The sequence below is a fragment of the Natator depressus genome, chromosome 7, assembly GCF_965152275.1.
Source record: "Natator depressus isolate rNatDep1 chromosome 7, rNatDep2.hap1, whole genome shotgun sequence".
Taxonomy (NCBI): domain Eukaryota; kingdom Metazoa; phylum Chordata; order Testudines; family Cheloniidae; genus Natator; species Natator depressus.
In genome coordinates, this window is record NC_134240.1 from 32,056,837 (window position 1) to 32,076,870 (window position 20,034).

Genomic DNA, 20,034 nt, shown 5'->3' on the forward strand with positions numbered 1-20,034 from the left:
ATACAAGCAAAGGACAAGAGACAATAGGTGGATGCTCAACTAGACCAGGTCTCAGTGGATCAAGGACTGTCCTGTCTATAGCACCCAATTCAAAAGAGCTTGCAGGCTATTGGGGTGGAAAGTGGGGAATAGGATAATGGACTTGATGGGTCCATAGGTCTGATCCAGTCTCAACTTGAGAGAAGGTCGGTGAGGTAACTTTTATTGGACCAACTTCTATTGCTTAAAGGCATCCTTTCAAACTTATAGAGCTCTAATATTGTGGGACCAACATGGCTACAACACTGCAAACTTACAGTTGAAGCAGTTCTACAGAAACATGGGAAGTTTGTGGGATACTGATTCTGCTTGAATTTCTGTCCAGGGGAGGACAAGGACTTTCTATAAACCCTACTTGGCAAAACTTGCCAGCCAAGACACAGAATTTACTTGTGTTCCTTGTCACCATGATCTAACCCAGCCTTACCTATAGATTGCTTCACCTGTGAGTGGAGCAAGGCAAAGACCAATCTGCTCCCCTTGAACAGTCCCATGCAGTGGCCATGACTTTTCTTAACCTCTAATTGTGCTCTACCCAGGGGCAACTGAGAGGCCATGGGAAAGTTCCCAGTTTGACCAAACAGGCCACAACTTCCTCCTGGGGTTGTTAAAGGAGAACTTTCTTAAAACATTGCTGCTTAAAAAAGAGCAGACCCATAACAGTGGTCAGACTTGCTGATTCACAAGCAGCTATGGGATTGGAATGTGTCTAACCTTCCTCATGTATTGCAGGAGTGCTGATCTCCAATTCTCTTCATTCCTTACTCTGCAGTTGACTAATGTGGGTCTAGGCCAGGGGTGGGCAAACTTTTTGGCCTGAGGGCCACATCGGGGTGCAAAACTGTATGGAGAGCTGGGTAGGGAAGACTGTGCCTCCCCAAACAGCCTGGCCCCTGCCTGCCCCCCTTATCCAATGCCCTAGCCCCCTTACCATGCCACTCAGAGCAGCATGTCTGGCTGCTGCCCTGCCCTGCATGAGCAGGCAGCCCAGAGCACTGCCTGTGCAGTGGCATGGCTGCAGGGGAGGGAGGCAGCATGGGGGGGAAGGGCAGGGGCTAGCCTCCCAGGCCAGGAGCTCAGGGGCTGGGCAGGACAGTCCCACAGGCCAGATGTGGCCCACAGGCTGTAATTGGCCCACCTTCAGTCTAGGCAGATAGGTTGGCTCTCTCCCCACCTGAACAATGCACCCTATACTCACCAGAATATGGTTATACTGAGTACTTTCCTCTGTGGGGAAATATGTCAGGTCAAGATTGTGACAACACTGTGTATTATACCTGTCAGGTGTGGTTCAGCAGCCAGGGATAGCAAGGGAGCACACAACTGTCTCAAATTCAAAGACCGGCCTCTAAAGGACAGCATTCTCTCTGCCTTGCTTTAAAGGCCTTACCCAGGTCCTGTGCAGGTTAAACCTCCAGATGTCCCATAAGCAGGGGAGGTGTACTCTCAGGCTTATGTTGCCAAAGGTCACAGTATAGTGAATTTGTGGCTGAGCTGGTGATAAAAACCCAAGTGTCCTGACTTGATTTCCCCAGTCCTTACCACTAGCCATGCTGCCATAACTTCAGCAACCTTTGGTTTTTTTACATTGACCTGAATGTATATTGTACTTTGTGGTAAAGATTACCCCAAACTTCTAAAACCAATTGGTCATACAAAACAGGATGGCTTGTAGCTGTCAAGAAATCCAGATTATTCACAATATAACTTCCAGTACATAAGTGACCGGTCCAAGCACTGGGAAAGTAGGCTGGGGCTTCAAGAAATCATGAGATTTTTAAGACAGATCTATTTGTCATCTGACTTGAGGCTTTAGTAGTCCTACTTTCAAACTCTCCCCTCTAACTATGAAGACTAAGACTATTTTTAAGGACTGTTGTATAATATGGTTCTGGGAGCCAAGCCTTTAAGAAATGAGATCTTGTGAGTTGGCAGTGCTGATATAATGCATATCTCTGCCTTTTGAGGTTCCTCCAGAGGAAGTGGCAGCTGTTGGTATATTGGCTTGTTTGTCCTTTAAGAGCAAATACTACAGAATTCCCCTTTGGCTTCCGCAGAACTACACAGCTGGTTACTTCTCATTTTTCTTTTCATTGTCAGTAAATTGATGAACTCATGTGGCCAGTCTGAGTAAATTCCTCAGCAGAGCAATGGACTTACATCTGGCTGTAGAAACAGGATTGGAGTGTAGGAGGGGGAGGCAGCTGTGATTCTCCCATGATGTATAAGGGATTCCATTCCACTGTGCAACTAAACTTGAGAAGCTCTGTCTTTGGATCTGGGTGAGGTAGCATAGTCCCAATTGCCTTGCTTTAGTCACTGGAGTTGACTCCTGGGTCCTATTCCTAGCTCTGCCAGTGATCTTTGCTGTGATCTGTGACAAGTGCCTTCCCCCTGTGCCTGTTTCCCCTCTACCCTCTTTACACAGCAAGCTCTAAGTCAGGGGGTGTTGAGGCACAATGAGGTCTTGATCTCCACTGGTGCAGCCCTTTAGGTACTATTGGAGTAGAAATTAACTCTGAAGTACATCACTCCCTTCTTGATACCAGGTATATGGAGCCTTTGTATTTGAAGTGCTCTAGAAGGGCAAGAAGCATAAAGTGTAAATACTGTAGGATGCTTACCAATGCCACCTCTTCTGAAGTTTAGTCTGAGTTCTTGAGCTTAGGGCAGGCAATATAACCTAGTGGGCAGGCACACTGGATTAGGACTCCAACTTGGGTTCTGTTCCTAGCTCTGCCCCTGGCCTACTGTGAGAGACTGAAGAAGTTGTCATCCTTCCCCCCCGATTTGTAAAATGAGAATAATGCTCCTTTGTAAAGTGCTCTGAAGCCTGTGGATGAAGATGGCGGGGGGGAAATCGGAACATAAGAATGGCCATACAGGGTCAGACCAAAGGTCCATCCATCCCAGTATCCTGTCTACCGACAGTGGCCCATGCCATGTGCCACAGAGGGAGTGAACCTAACTGGTAACGATCCAGTGATCTCTCTCCTGCCATCCATCTCCACTCTTGCCCATCCTGGCTAATAGTCATTAATGGACTTAATCTCCATGAATTTATCCAGTTCTTTCAAACCGTGTTATAGTTCTAGCCTTCACAACCTCCTCAGGCAAGGTGTTCCACAGGTTGACTGTGTGCACTGAGTGAAGGAACTTCCTTTTATTTGTTTTAAACCTGCTACCCATTAATTTAATTTGGCCCCTAGTTCTTATATTATGGGAACAAGTAAATAACTTTTCCTTATCCACTTTCTCCACACCACTCATCATTTTATATATCTCTATCATAGCCCCCCTTAGTCTCCTCTTTTCCAAGATAAAAAGTTCTAGCCTCTTTAATCTATCCTCATAGGGGACCCGTTCCAACCCCTAATCATTTTAGTTGTCCTTTTCTGAACCTTTTCTTATGCCAGTATATCTTTTTGGAGATGAGGGGACCACATCTGTATGCAGTATTCAAGATGTGGGCGTACCATGGCTTTGTATAAAGGCAATAAGATATTCTCTGACTTGTTCTCTACTTTTTTTGATTCCTAACATCCCGTTTGCTTTTTGATTGCCGCTGCACACTGCGTGGACATCTTCAGAGAACTGTCCACAATGACTCAAAGATCTTTCTCCTGATTAGTTGTGCCTAAATTGGCCCCCATCATATGATATGTATAGTTGGGGTTATTTTGTCTAATGTGCATTTCTTTACATTTATCCACATTAAATTTCATTTGCCATTTTGTTGCCCAATCACTTAGCTACTCTGAAACCTGTCATGAGTTTTGTGAGATCTTTCTGAAGTTCTCCACAGTCTGCTTTGGTCTTAACTATCTGAGTAGTTTAGTATCTGCAAACTTTGCCACCTCACTGTTTACCCCTTTCTCCAGATTATTTATGAATAAGTTGAATAGGATTGGTCCTAGGACTGACCCTTGGGGAACACCACTAGTTACCCCTCTCTATTCTGAAAATTTACATTTATTCCTACCCTTTGTTCTCTTTTAACCAGTTCTCAATCCATGAAGGGATCTTCCCTCTTATCTCATGACAACTTAGTTTACATATGAGCCTTTGGCGAGGGACCTTGTCAAAGGCTTTCTGGAAATCTAAGTACACTATCTCCACTGGATCCCCCTTGTCCATATCTTTGACCCCTCAAAGAACTCTAGTAGATTAGTAGGACATGATCTCCCTTTACAGAAACCATGTTGACTTTTGCGCAACAATTTATGGTCTGTGTCTGACAATTTTGTTGACTATTGTTTCAGCTAATTTGCCCGGTACTAACATTAGATGTACTGGTCTGTAGTTGCCAGGGTCACCTCTAGAGCCCTTCTTAAATATTGGCATTACATTCGCTATCTTCCAGTCATTGGGTACAGTAACTGATTTAAAGAACAGGTTACAAACCATAGTTAATAGTTCCACAATTTCAAATTTGAGTTTTCAGAACTCTTGAGTGAATGCCATCTGGTCCCAGTGACTTGTTACTGTTAAGTTTCTCAGTTAATTCCAAAACCACCTCATGACACTTCAATTCCTCAGATTTGTCACCTACAAAAGACTGCTCAGGTTTGGGAATCTCCTTAACATCCTCAGCCGTGAAGACTGAAGCAAAGAATTCATTTAGTTTCTCTGCGATGACTTTATCGTTTTTAAGTGCTCCTTTCGTCTATCGATCGTCCAGAAGCAGGAAAGCCTGCTAAACAACCAGTGGGGCCCCTGATGTACTTAAACATCTTGTTACCTTCTGAGTTTTTTGGCTAGCTGTTCTTCAAACTCCTTTTTGGCTTTTCTGATTACTTTTTTTACCCTTAATTTGGCAGTGTTTATGCTCCTTTCTAATTACCTCACTAGGATTTGACTTCCACTTTTTTAAAAGATGCCTTTTTATCTCTCTGCTTCTTTTACATGGCTGTTAAACCATGGTGGCTCTTTTAGTTTTTACTGGTTTTTTTGTTAATTTAGGGTATACATTTAAGTTGAGCCTCTATTATGGTGTCTTTGAAAAGTGTCCATGCAGCTTGCAGGGATTTCATTCTAGTCACTACCTTTTTAATTTGTTTAACCACCTCATATTTGCATAGTTCCCTTTTCTGAAATTAAATGCCAGTGTTGGGCTGTTGAGGTGTTCTTCCCACCACAGGAATGTTAAATGTTATCACTGTTTCCAAGCGGTCCTGTTATAGTTAGCTCTTGGACCAGAACCTGCACTCCACTCAGGACTACATCAAGAGTTGCCTCTCCCCTTATGGGTTTCTGTACCAGCTGCTCCAAGAAGCAGTCATTAAAGTATTGAGAAATTGTCTGCATTTCATCCTGAGGTGACATGTACCCAGTCAATATTGGGATAATTGAAATCCCCCACTATTATTGAGTTTTTTATTTCAATAACCTCTCATCTCCCTTAGCATTTCATCATCACTATCCCTGTCCTCGTCACGTGGTTGATAATGGATCCCTACTGTTATATTCTTAATAGAGCATGGAATTACTATCCATAGAGATTCTATGGAACACGTGAATTCAAGATTTTTATTTCATTTGATTCTACATAGTGTCCAACATAGTTTACATAGTAGTAGGGCTGCTGCTTAGAATATGATTGAGGGACTCTTCTTAATCATGAATACTGTTGAGTCCCTCTGAAAGCCCCAGAAACTACCCATCTGTCTCTGCCACAATCACACTAGCTAAAGGACTTTATTCTCAGACTGAGATTTGAGACACTTTATAAAAAGTAAGCTAGCATTTAGCAAAACACTTACACAGCTGAATGGTGAGAATTCTCAGGATGGATTGTTAGTGTCTTGAGTGAAGTCAAGACACTAAGTATCACTTCTCTACTGTCCTGGAGAGGAAGGATGGATGGTGTAGTGCTTAGGGAGCTATCTTAGGACTTGAGAGTTGAACTGAGGTCTCCCAGCTCAGACAAACTTCCCATGTGACCTTGGGCAAGTCCTTCAGTCTCTGCCACCATCTGTACAATAGGGATAATAGTACTGCCCTGCCTCAAGAGGTGAAAGGCTAAAGGCATTAGAGATTAAGGCCTTTAAATATAGGAAGGGGAGTGACTGCTGAAGTGACTCTTTATTGAATGAGTGGCTAAAGGTTAGCTCTCTGTGTAGAGGATCTAACTTCCATTTTACACTTGCATTACAAGTAACCCTTAGATACCATATTGTATTGAAAGCCACAGCTATATATGTGAGACTGAGGGGTCCATGAAAGACTTAGACTGAAAACTGACTGAATAGAATTCAGCAACATATACACAGTAGATTTCCAAAGGGGTCTGCCTCCATTTAAAATTTTGTAGGGGTCCACAATCTAAAGACTAAACCACTGGTACAGCACCTAGTATGCAGAGTCCTTAACTCAGTGTAAATAGACAAGGGATTATTCACCCAGAGGGAGATGAGGCACAGGAGAGGACTTGGCCAAAGTAACATGGAGTCTGTAGAAGAGTTTGGGAATCAAACCTGAGGGTCCCAGTCCAGTGCCTTAATCCCAAACCAACAATTCCCTCATGTAGAGGGATTCTGCTAGCTGATCATGGAGTCTGCCTGGTATGCAATTACACCTTTTTAGTGAGAGGCTTTGGATGCAGGCATCCTGAAGTCTCTCCAAATGCACAAATAAAGGACATTGCAGGAGAAGAGTACAGTTGCCAACTCTCACGTGGTAAATAAGCACCCTGACTTTCACAATAAGCCAAAAATAAGCTAATCTCGAAGAACCCCCCCAGCATGCAGTCTGGAACTGTGGTGGGACTGCTATGCATCCTGACTCTCTCCCCTCCTTGCTCCCCCTTGCCCAGAGCAATAAAAAAAAGCAACAAGCTACTAGCCAACAAGCAACTCAAGCCAATTAAGCCAAAACCAAACCCAATTTCTGCTTTTTTTTTTGATGGGTTTGGCATGTCTGGAGAGCTGAGATGTTGAAAGTCATAATGAATAGTCCTTCCTGCAGTGCTGACAGTGACACCTGATTGTTTTGTAATCCAGTATGGTAACAACATAGCTGCCATGCAGCCAGGCTCAAGCTGTGACTTGGGCCTAGCTAGATAGTAAGCTCTTAGGAGGCTCTCACTGTACTGCACCTAGCACAGAGGTGCTGTGATCTTAGTTAGGGCCTAGGGGCCTTAAGTAGGTGACACTTTCCCTGAGTTATAAGTAGATGTGGGTGAATTTTTTAAGTCACTCTTCAGTGAAAATGCAAATTCAATAACACACTTCACAAATTCATGAGACTGGGCAGGTGAGGTAATATCTTCTGTAGAGAGAGAGAAGCTTTCATAGCAGTTTTGCTGCATTGTTGAAGAGAAAATCTGACTCAAACACTGATGTTAGAACAAAACACTTCAATGTCCTTTGGTTTGAACTGACTGTCTCAATTTCCTTGAAGCATATTAAAATTCAAAACTTAAATGGTCAGATTCAAAACATTTAGTTCAACCCAAAACAGGTTTCTCTTAAATTGCCAATGGACCAAAAAGTCCTTGTCCGGCTCTAGTTACCACCCTGAGGTGCAGTTAGTGAGCTCTGTGGCAGTAGGTGCGGTTTCCCGGATGACATGGGGAGCAAAGCTTAGCTTGCTCACAAATGGGAGACAATCCTCTTGTGAAGACAGTTGCAGGGTGTTGTCCTAGCAAGAGCCTAACTTCAGTAACTACATCAGCCTTTACAAAAATCCCTTCCTTTCAGTGTGTGGACTATGTCTGCATAGTGTTGCTGCGTGCTGTTCAGTTGGCTTCACACCAGAGGTGGCAGCACTTTGAGCTAAGCAGTTCTTGTGTAACTTGCGTATCTGCTTGGGGCATCCTCTGTGTTCACATGGCACTGCACTGCTGGAAGCAAGCTTTCTCAGACTGGAGTGCATCTGCTACTGCAGAGTGCTGTATAGCTGCTACACCTCCAGCCTGACTAGAAGTTAAAGTAGCCGGCCAAGCTCCTGCTACAGCGAGTCTGATTGCAGATTCACTCGCATGGGGTTTGCAGTTCAAGGAGGGTTTTTCAGTCTCTCTCAGGAATGTGGAGAATGCTCAGTCATTCCTATGGTAACCAGTATTTCTGCTGACACTAACAAACTAGTGGCCAGAGCACAGGACTGGGACTTGGGAGACCTGTAATGTGTAGGAGCTCCAATCATGGACCAGACCCTGTCAACACAATTCCTGTTCCAAAGAGCTTTATTCCTAGGTTGGCCATTGGCCTGCTGGTTGGTCCTGGGACAAGACACTTTCCTCCCTTCCAGGTCAGATTTGCAGAAACAGGGGGAGGGGTGGGCCTTGCACAAGCAGATGTTGCCTGCTTCTGTAGCATGGGTAATCTGCTGGTATCACTAGGTGTCTCACTGCAGCAATTTTCTGCCATCACAGGGGCCTCTGGCATTGATAGCCCTTTGGTTTCTCTTGTTCTCTGACTGGGGCTCACAACAGGTTAGTCTCCTGAGGGCTGAAATGCTTTGGTTTAACTCAATTGTTGGGTTTGGTATAGGGGTATCTGGTGAAACTGAATGGCCTGATAGGAGGCCAGACTAGATCTGATGGTCCCTTCTGGCCTGAAACATTCCCTTATCTTTAAACCAGGGATAATGAGATCTTTCTGAAGATCTGAGATCTAAGCTTGGAAAAATAGTGTGGAGAGCTCAGCATTAATCCTAGGTGGTGGATTGGGACTGAATTGTGTCCAAAGTGTGCAATCTAATAGATGACTTTGTAAGTTCTCTGGGGCAGTCAGTTTGCATAGTACATAGCACAACTTCTGTTCCATGGCTGGTGTTGGGGCTCCTGGTGCTACCCCCAACACAAAGGAGTAAGACAAGATGGGAGAGGAAACTGAGGCATGGGGGCAACCATTTGTCAGGGTCAGTGATGGGGCTGGGAGTAGACCAGGGTCTCCAGAGTCCCAAGTTGATGCTCTTCTCTCTAGCAGCCTTCTTAGCTGCAGTCCTTGTGTATAAACATCCCTCTCTTGCAGGCTACGACTTCGCAGCAGTACTGGAGTGGTTCGCAGAGCGTGTGGACCGTATTATTCTCCTCTTCGATGCTCACAAGCTTGACATCTCAGATGAGTTTTCGGAGGTGATCAAGGCCCTGAAGAACCACGAGGACAAGATCCGGGTGGTGCTGAACAAAGCTGACCAGATTGAGACTCAACAGCTGATGCGGGTCTATGGTGCCCTCATGTGGTCACTGGGGAAGATCATAAACACCCCAGAGGTGGTGCGGGTCTACATTGGCTCCTTCTGGTCCCAGCCACTCCTCATCCCTGAGAACAGGAAGCTCTTTGAAGCAGAAGAGCAGGATCTCTTCAAAGATATCCAGTCCCTGCCCAGGAATGCTGCACTCCGCAAGCTCAATGACCTCATCAAGAGAGCCAGGCTAGCCAAGGTACGGTGTCCCAAGCATTCCCTCTAGTGAGCCACAGACACTGCTAGATGGCTGGCATTCGGTCTAGAGGAAGCCTTCTCTGAACTAGGATGATACTTGAATAGTGTTTAATGTAGCATTTCAGAGTTCCCCTGACCAAGTGCAGGGGTGTGCCTATTGTGCCAGGTGTCTGCAGGCACCTCTCCCCCAGATTGAGATCAGAGTCTCTAGCAAAGATGGGGGAGGGAGAGACATTGCCCTGCTCACTGCAGAGAGCCCCTAATGAGAATACCTGCCCCAGAGAGCTGTTTGAATATCCACATGGTGGGAAGAGACACCAAGGGGTAGGGGCTCCCTCAAGGTTGCACAGCAGTTTAACAGCAGACCTGGGAATAGCAACCACCAGTACTATCTCCAGCTCCCTGCTCTAACCCACTAGACCCCATGTTCCCATAGCACTGGAAGAAAACCTAGAGTCCTGACTCCCAGTCCATGTTCCCACTGCTTTAGCTGTGTCAATACAAGCCCCTAATGTAGATACGATCTGCACCAGTGGAGCCTGTGTAGCATCTGGCATTTAGTGCAAGTCGCCGGTGCAAGAACAGCCATGGCTCCAATCCAAGGGTAGGGGAGGTAAGCTTGTACTGCCTGCTAACCTGCAGTGGTTTCTCACCACTCCATTCAACTAATGGCACACTACTCCCAGAAGTATGGGTTTTGTGGTAAAATAGAATAGGGATCTTGTGACAGAGCCAGGAATAGAACCCAGACTATTACTGACAGCTGCATTTTACAGCAGGGGAAAATCCCTCAGATAATTTCCCTTGCTGGAGAGTTGAGGCTTTGTTACTGGGTCAGTTTGGGGAAAGAAATTATGGAAATTTCTGAGCCATGCTGTGGAAATTCCACCTTAAACTCTTTACCTTGCAATGGACTCTGCACTGTTCTGGGCATTAGCTTATCTGCAAGAGTGATGCCTTAGAGATCTGTTAACATATAAGCCTAGCTAGTAAAACAAAACCTGGGTGGAAAAGTGCAGCTCTTCATGGGAACACAGCTGTTTTTTTATGGCTCTGTTTTCAGTTTCTCTTTGCACTGACTGGAAGGAGCTGTAAAAACCTTGATTGCTTCAGAGAAATCACAGGGCTTAGCATTGACATGGGTCAGAAATAGCTCCTGAAATCAGAACTGGCACTAGGCTTCTCAAAGATCCAAACTGCTGCTTGATTTCCCCACAATCTACTTCAGAAGGAACAAATATCTGTTTAGCTGACCAGGCTTTCTAAAATCAGTGCAATTTCAAACCCTAACTGATTAGTCTAACAGATCAAATTCTTGTTCTGTGTCTATGCAGCACCTAGCACAATGGCGTTCTGGTCCATGACTGGTATTTAAAACATCCTGTAATTCAATGTAAGTCAGCAGAGATATATAGAAACATAAATGGAAGAGACCACCTGGGTCATGGAATCTAGTCCCTGCTATTGTGGGCAGCTGTAGTCACATTCTGGTTCCAAACTCGTTAGGTTATCTGATCCCCACTGTTCCTACTAGGAGGCTGTTCCAGAATCTTTCCTTATTTCCAGCCTCAGTGGATTCCTGGTCAGTGTCTGTTCTTTGTTGTGCCAATATTGTCTTTGAGCTGCTATAGCTCTTCCCTCCCTGGGGTTTACCCCCAAATGTATTTAGAGAGCAATTGGGTCCCCTTTTAGCCTTTGTTTTTTCAAAGGCTAACCAAGCACAGCTCTCGGTCTCCTTTTGTAAGATCTGCTCTTCATTCCCATGATCAGCCTAAGAGCCCTCTTCTGCATCTGGTCCAGTTTGGATTCATCTTTCTTGGATACTAGTTTGTAATAACTCTCCTTGTAGAGTTGTTAGAGTGGCCAGGCAAGATGCCCAGCACCCACACTTTCTCTGACACTGACTCAGGCATTTCACTTAGAATGCCAGTAGACTCACTAACCAATTGCAGGAATAAGCTTTACATTGAATGTCTAATCCATCATCCCAGGCTGCATCTCTCAAAGTAAGTCTATGTACACTAGCCACCTGAAATGATGCTTTGGGAGGCAGTATGGGCTAGTAGCTAAGGTACCAAGTGGGAGTCGGAAAACTTGGGTTAAATGCCTGGCTGTGCCACTGACCTTGTGGGAGGGGAAGACTGCCCAGCTTAGGCCACTTGCCTTGAAAGCAGTTTGAGCATGTCTCAGGCTGGCATGTGACTAACTTGTAAGTTGATCCCTCCCCTGTAACTTGACTCTTTGAGTATAAAAATGACTTAATCCTGATCCAAATAGCACTGGTGTGACAGTAAAGATTGCACCAGGCAGGATAGCATTCCCACAACCCACTCCTGGGAGTGGAGAAACTCCATCCTTGTCCTGCCACACAACCACTTCAGGCATAAAAGCCACCACAGTGCAGCAACATGTGGGGGAGGGGTAGAATATCTTACCATTAAATGAGCTGTGCCTACAAAGAGCAAGAATCCAGTTTCACCTGATAAGCATCTTAACCCTTCCAAGGTCTTCATGATCCCCACATGCCTTGCAGATGGAAGAAGGATTTGAAATCACTGCTGCTCTAAAAGTAGAAATTTGAATATATCTCAAAATGAATCCAGGAAATGTGCCTGAGCAAGTCTTGCTGGCTTAGCAGGACTCTTCAGAGACTAAAGCAGGTCCTACACCCAAAGCACCACAGGAATTCCAGTCTACTGCACTGGCAAAGCACTGTTAGTGTGCATGCAGCTATACTGGCAAAAGTGCTCTTGTTGGTATAGCTCATTTCAGCCTTCCTGAGCAAAATAGGCTAGTAACAGTGTTTTGCAGGCTGGTGTAAGCTGCACCTATGCCAAGTGCCAATCAAGTGGCACATCAGCATAGCTGTGTAAAACAGGTGTGATTTGCCAGCAAGCTACAGTGGCAGAAGTCAGTAGACCTGGGCTAAGAGGTGACTTGTCACTGTCTTTAAGGCCCTACATGAGGAATAATTTTCTGATAGTAGGTGGCTCTTCAATCATGCAAAAAGCAGAATGAGATGAAGCAAGACATTCAAACCAGAAAGATGCAAATGTTCCCCAGTGAGGGTGGGTGACTGTTGCAGGAACTGACCAGGAAATGTGGTGGATGCTCTATTAAGTGGGGTCTTAATAGACTGCATGTCACTCTAAGAGATGCTATAGCTTCAAACAAATTACAGGCTTCATATAGCTAGGTGGAGTTCTCACTCTTAAGTACTTTAGTGCCTTACAATCCTAAATATACCTATGGCATCCTGGAGCCAGTGTGACTTAACTCCATTTTACAGATGGGAAAACTGAATCAGAGCCATAGTGACTTGTCTGAGGTCACCTAGTGAGTCAGTTGCAGGTCTCAAGTCCTAGGTTAGTGCTCTAACCAGTAAACCATCCTTTCTGTCTGGCCTTTTATGCAAGAGGCTGGGCTAGATCAAGAGACTTCTGGCCTTAATCTCTGATGGCTTGGGCTGGATGACTGCTCCATAGGCCATTATTACCCATTCAGACTCCAGTCTTAGGATAAAACTATCAAGAGTGCCTCAAGAACTGAAGTCTCAGTGAAAGACAATGGGGTTTAAGAAACTAAAGTCACTTAGATGCTCTTGAAAACTTGATCCCTAGGCTAGTGCCAGTTAAGGCCACCTGGCATTCCATGGGGAACAAATTACTAGGTCTAACCTGGCACTTAAAAGACCTGGGTTCAAGTCTGGCTCTGATGTCGAGGCCCAGATGGAAGAGACTTTTCCAGTTTCCCACCTGTAAAATGGAGAGAATCCTTCTGTGATGCAACAGGGAGTGGGGAGTATTGACCTGGGAATGTTGCAGGGGAGTTTTACTGGGACTGTCTGCATTGGGGATGGGAGACCTTCCTTGAGGGAAGATACCTGAGCATGTAACATGAGAGCCCAGGAGGGGGGTTGGGGCCAGGTGACACCTTCTGCCCAGGAAACTGGCCAAAGGCTGGAGGAGGAACCAGGGGGAGTAGGGTGTGAGATGGCTGGAGGGGGTTTCCACAGCCAGCTCCCAACTGAAACAGGGAGCCCCAGGACTGGGGTCTAAGCTCCGTTCCCCACCCAGAAGGACTTGACTGAGGGGTCCTGGATGTACCTACAAGCTCTGCTTGGGACTGTGTTCCTCTCATCCAATAAACCTTCAGTTTTACTGGCTGGCTGAGTCACGGTGAATTGCAGGAATTGGGGGTGCAGGGCCCTGACTCCCCCACACTCCATGACAACTTCAGTAGTGAGGAAAAAAGCCACTGTGATGCTCAAATGCCCATATCTATATAGACAAAGGATTTCGTGGGAAATGTTGAACAAGAGGCTGGGAAGCAAAGCCACTGCCACTGCAGGTCAGGAGTGAGGGGCACCAGCAGACCATGGCTAAGCTTCCCCACAGGCTGGGACCTGAGGCAATGGTCCCTGGTGGGTACATAAAAACTATTTGGTCAGAACAAAGGTCCAGCTAGCCCAGTATCCTGTCTTCCAGCAGTGGCCAATGCCACATGCCCCAGAGGAAATGAACACAACAGGTTATCATCAAGTGATCAATTCACTGTCACCCATTCCCGGCTTCTGGCAAACAGAGGCTAGGAACACCATCCCTGCCCATCCTGGCTAATAGCCATGGATGGGTCCATCCTCCATGAACGTAAGATGCATATGCAAGTAACAAACAATTCTAGATTTGGCCACCATATAAATACTAATGACGCCCCACACTACAAACCCTCTTTTTGTTAAAATCAGTGGAAGTTCCCTACACCACAAGGGCCTGCATGACTTGGCCCAACAATGGGAGCTTTGCTTTCTAACACAGTAAAGGAAGGGGACATCTGAAAGCAGGAAGGCAAAAGTGACAGGTAAAAGTTTATGGCAGTGACTAAGGATCTTATTGTATATACTGGCAAAAGTTGAACGAGAGAACCTTCCAAACATTTTCCTCCTCCAGTAAGAGGTGTTACATTCCCCAAGTAAAATACACCCCGCCTTTACTCAAACAAATGTCTGTCTCCTCCAAAATTCCTCACCCTTTCCAACTGATTTCCTTTAGATCCACCATGTTTCCTTCCCCAGCATCTGATGGAGGTTCCGTTAAGTGATTCTGTTCCTGCCCCGATGGGTGACCCTTCCCCACCCCTGTACCTCAGTTCCCCTTTCTAAAGTGAGGATAAAGCTACTTGCCCCCTATATGGAACAACTTGTGAGATTGACTCATGGTTTTGTGAAGTGAATAGGGTATCTTGGGGTTAGTGCCCACGAGTTCTATTCCTGGCACTGAGGGGAATGTGGTCAAGTGGGTTAGAGCAGCAGTGAGGCTGGGAGCAAGGATGCCTGGGTTCTACTTCCTGCTCTGGGAAGGAATTGGGTCTGTATTAGGGCAGGGGAAGTGATATGCTGTCAACCAGGAATGGCAGCTCCTCTCTCTTCCTTTCCCTAGGTCCATGCCTACATAATCAGCTCTCTGAAGAAGGAGATGCCCAATGTCTTTGGTAAGGAGAGCAAAAAGAAGGAGCTGGTGAACAACCTCGGCGAGATCTACTTGAAGATTGAGCGGGAGCATCAGATCTCCCCTGGGGACTTCCCCAATCTGCGCAAGATGCAGGTGCAAAGCCATGCCTTGGGGGTGAGGGGGGGCAGGGTCTGAAGTGCAGGGCCTTGAACCATCATGATAGGAGTTTTGGTCAGACATCTAGGCCCAGCCACTAATGCACCTGATACTAGCTAAGGTCAACTTCTCATGTGCCCCAGAGACTCCTGCTTGCTTGTGGCCTTATCTGGCTAGCCTCTGGCATGGAAGTGAATCCCATTAGTGCGCGCCCCCCCCCCCCCACTATGGATGATTGGGACTATCCCTGTCTTACCTGGTCCTCCTGATGCACAGGTGATCTTCTGAAATTCCAGCTCAGAGTAGGGCCAAGACTTCATGTTTGAGACAGGGCATGAGCGATTCCCTCCATGCCACTGTTAAATCTAGCATGGCACTGATCCAGGTCAGTGGCTGGGCTTCTGTGGTAAACTGGAGGGGAAGTGCTCTGTGCTCTTGCCCTCCAGGACTGGGGTTCCTGGGAGCAGGGCTGATCTGAAAAGAAATCTCTTCTTATGGGAAGAGCAGGGGGTGCTGGTAGCCAAAACTCCTGTGTTCTGTCCCAGTGCTGGGAAGAGTGGAGTCTAGTGGGTTAGAGCAAGAGATGCAGGGAGTCCTAAATCCCAGCACCTAAAATACTACTTAGAACCATAGGCTAATCCCCTGTCTGGGATGACTTAAACCCCACTTCCTAAGGAAGGTGAACAGGCCTCCATGCAGGTCACACCATGGGCTGGTCTGGGGGAGACCCAAACAAGCTGTCAGCTTTCTGTAGTTGTGGAGAGTCCCTGACTTCTTGCTTAGAAATAGTTTCTTCCCCATATGCCCTTGACAATAACTTACCATTCCCCATGGTGCAGTGTGCCACTTGGCAGCTGTCCTGCATCCCAGAGGTGGCTGCAGACTGCTTCATACACCACTTCTAACTTATAAAGCCAAAGGCCTTGGTGTCTGGGGTGAGGGTTGTATCCAGGGGTTGGGGGGGCAGGGGGAGAAGTGGTCCAGGAGGGGACAGATGGATTGAGTGGGTGCAGCTCAAGGTGGGCACGGGGGATGGGTTGGGGATGGCCTGGTTTGGGAGCATATGGGGATTTTGGATGGGGGTGTTTCAGCCTGATTCAAGGATGGATGGGATTGGGGGACAGCTCGGCATGGCTGGATGGGGGCAGGGACATATGGGCATTGAGGGATGGGTTGGAGTTGCTGGGTATTGGGTAGGATAGGGGAGCAGCCTGCTTCCAAGTGCCAAAGCACACACTGAATGCTGATCTCTGCCATCTTTCCCAGGAGCTCCTGCTGAGCCAAGACTTCAGCAAGTTCCAGCCCCTGAAGCCGAAGCTGTTGGATGCAGTGGACGACATGCTGGCCAATGACATTGCCCGGCTCATGGTGATGGTGCGGCAGGAAGAGTCTCAGATGCCCACCCAGGCGGTGAAGGGCGGGGCCTTTGAGGGCACTATGAATGGGCCCTTTGGCCATGGCTATGGGGAGGGGGCTGGCGAGGGCATTGATGACATTGAGTGGGTGGTGGGAAAGGACAAGCCCAGCTATGATGAGATCTTCTACACCCTCTCGCCTGTCAATGGTAAGATCACGGGTGCCAGTGCCAAGAAAGAGATGGTGAAATCAAAGTTGCCCAACACTGTCCTGGGCAAGATCTGGAAACTGGCTGATGTGGACAAAGATGGACTCTTAGATGATGAGGAGTTTGCACTGGCCAACCACTTGATCAAGGTGAAGCTAGAAGGGCATGAGCTGCCTGCAGAACTACCCCCCCATCTAGTGCCCCCCTCCAAACGCAGACCCGAATGACTCCCCAGCATCCTGTAAATGGAGGGGGGATGGGCAGCCAGATGTCTGGATTTCAACATCTAACTCTGCTAAAGATCCACAACCCCTGAGAGCTGGTGGACAGTTTGAATTTTGCTTCAAGAGGCACGAACTTACACCTTCCTTCCAAATTCCCCCATCTATGGGAGTGATAAGATCTGAATGAAACCCTCAGACATGTCATATTGTGCACAAGAATGATATTTTTAATATATTCAAGGCTGCATTTTTGTTCCCCTTTATCTCTTGAGGTGCTGCTCCAGGAGCTGCTAATACAACTGGTTTGTCTTCCTAAGGTGTTGAATGAATGGCTCCTTGTGGCAGGGCAGCATGGCTGAGCTGCGAACATCAGTTCAATCCCCCTGCCTGGGAGTACTGTTCACAATGGAATCCGCTTCACCCTTGTGCTGGGATGGCACAACTCTGGTTCCCCCCACCCCCCAGCTGTCTGATTTTTTCTGGGGGAGCAGGCACTGTAACTTCCCATGGTGGTGAAGCAGTTCTAATTCTCTTTGGAACATGGTCCAAACACATCAGTTCAGTTCTAAGCTGACTTCCCCCTATGTACAGAGCAGTTTTTATGCTAATGACCCAGGTGGTTGGTTTTAAGATAGATGGTCATTTCTCCAGGGCTTTCTGATCTTCCCATATAGAAATGTTCACAAGTAATGAGTGTTAATTACACTTGGCTCTAGCTACCAAAAATGGAGACTAGTTAAAATTGGAGAGGGGCTCTTAAAGGAACGTGGACAGACCTCTTTGGTGAGGGATCCCTGGTGCTGCTTGTTGTGCCTTTCACTCCTGGACTCCCCTTACAGAAGACAGCAAGTTGTCATACTTCCTTTGAATCCCACTCAAAGCCCTCACTTCCTTTTAGACACTACTTCACTGACCTGGCTTCTTGTAAATCCACATCTCAGTTCTGAGAAGCCTGAATTTCTCAAACAGGAAGATAGTCTATTCTAGAAGCTGCCTCTTCCTTAAAACTTCACGGGTCTGACCTCACTGTCCCAAGCCATGTCTCATCAGTTGCTCCAGTGCAGATTCTTCTGCTGTAGCATTTCCCTCTGGCTTTGCCCTGGTCTAAGATGTGCAAGGTATGGCCTAATCTGAGCCTGTTAATCCTCACCTTGTGTAACTGACACATTTTGCACTGCATCACATGGTCAGATGTTCACCTCTAACTCTTTTCTGTCTAGAAACATTCATCCTGAGAAGCCTTGGAATTAAACTCGAGGTGGGTTAAAGACAGTTACTCTGGCAGCATGCTCCAGTCTGATGATAGTGACTATCGCTAAACTCAGCCTGTCTTTGTCAACCTCCAGGGCTAGTTCTGGAACTGTTAGCAAAGAACTTGTGGGAAAAGGGTGGCCCTGTTCCTGATTCACCACTGCACAGGTTGTGACTGCGGTTCCTTAGGTTGCCTGAGTTTATTGGCCTTCTGTCAACTTCAGGGCCCTGCCAGCAGCCCTCAAACAACTCTCATCTGCTTGCAATTTTAACCATTCTCTACCAACACTGATTGACGACCTAGCCCAGACTGCAGCCTTCAGAGGCACCCACAGTTAAGTGCACTGAATCCTGCTGGGATTGGGCACCCAATTTAGGCTGTTCTCAAACCCTCTGTGCCAGAGCTTCCTATGAAGCAATGGCAGCACAGTGCTGGGAGAGGCCTAAAGGGTTTGCCACAACATCCTCCTGCCAGGCTGTGAGACTGGGGTGGGGGGATGGTTAAAGTGGAGGCCTCTCCATAAGAGATGTGCCTTATTCTTGTGGCTGTTGGAGTAGAGGCAACATCAATTGGTGGGTTTCTCTTGGTGCTTTCACAGGCAAGCAGCCAAAAATGTTTTGCCTGGGGTCCCTTATCAGCTGCTTAACAGCCTGGCTCTGCTCAACATGTACGTGGTTTGTGTGACACCACTGATAAAGAATCAAAAGCCGTTTGGTATCAGGTTGCCGAAGGGGGTCCAGTATTTCTGGCTGAGTCCATGTAACAGTCAAGAGACTAAAGCTCTGATACTTCAGGTAACTGGCTAGAATGTTCCCAGCTTCCTGGCCTTCTCCATGTGGTCTCTGTGCCAAAGGAGTGTCAGACTTTAAGGACTGTGCTCCAACATCTGTTAACTATGTACATTACTTGTTTACTTCCTGTACAGTGAAGCAGTTCTCAGTGGGGGGATGGCCTCTCCCAGGCTTGTGCATCAGAAGAGGGAAGTGCACTCTGTTTAAGCCTGTCTAAACCTTTTTGAAACATTAAAATGTATTTGCAAGTTCTGCAGCTCCTGAGTCTGCGTCCTGGGAAATGCCAGGGGAGGTGGCTTCTGAGCCTTGTTAAAGGGAATGCACCACATCTTAACAGAGTTGGACCTGTGCTGGCAAGAGCTGCTACCAACATGGGGCTCCTGCTGGAATATCTCCTGAGCTGGGAACTGCTCTTCAATGCAGGCCTAAAACACCAGCCTAAACTTGACTCTGGACCCATACATAGGAGGTGGCCCTAACATTTACATGGTTTCTGTTGGTGGAGGGAGAGGTGGCCTGTGTATTGCTCCCTATAAAGAGAAATGGGGGTCAGCTGACATGTACTTGGCTTAGTTTACCAGCTAGAAAGTTACTATGGGGGGAGGAGGGGGGAGAAGAGGAAGGAGAGACTCCACTAAAGTCAGTGGCAGAGCTGGGAATAGAACCAGTGTGTCCTGCGTCTGATACCTTAACTGCTGAGATGCTACTTGCAGCCTAAATACAAGGGAAGGAGGATTATTCCTTCACCCACTTTACAGATGGGGGGGGGGGGGGAGTGAGCCACACTTGCCTGAAGGAAGCTGGGATTTTGAACCAAGTTCTCTGTCCTGCCAGTCTAGGGCCTTTAATCACAAGGCTACCTTGCCTCTCCCTTGTGCAATGTACCCCATGGAGAAATGTGCATCACTCCTTAAGTACAGCTAACTCTGCTCCTGAATGCAGCTGTTGTACCATGTTCCAGCCCCTGTAGTGGGGTGAAGATTCCACTGGGTGAGAGCAGTAAGGGGAGTGGGGAAGAGGATACAGCACAGAGATGGAGGGAAGAATTCAAGTGGGGGGAAACTTGATCAGACAAGAGCAGGATCTGGCACAGCTGTGGTGTTGAGGGGTAGGAGTGCAGGAGCCTGGGTTGTTTGGGGAGGGACAGACTTTAGGCAGTGTCTGTTTGCAA

At 46.9% G+C, this 20,034-nt stretch overlaps 1 protein-coding gene across 1 annotated transcript in view; it reads left to right on the forward strand.

Moving 5' to 3' along the window:
- EHD1 (EH domain containing 1) overlaps nt 1-19,104 on the forward strand; it is a 35,566-nt gene extending 16,462 nt beyond the window's left edge. Inside the window, exons 3-5 of the mRNA XM_074957977.1 lie at nt 9,015-9,427; nt 14,865-15,029; nt 16,299-19,104. Of these exons, the coding sequence (XP_074814078.1) occupies nt 9,015-9,427; nt 14,865-15,029; nt 16,299-16,823 (1,103 nt within the window). The 3' untranslated portion in view covers nt 16,824-19,104. The remainder of the gene's footprint in view (nt 1-9,014; nt 9,428-14,864; nt 15,030-16,298) is intronic.
- Nucleotides 19,105-20,034: the final 930 nt, after the last annotated feature.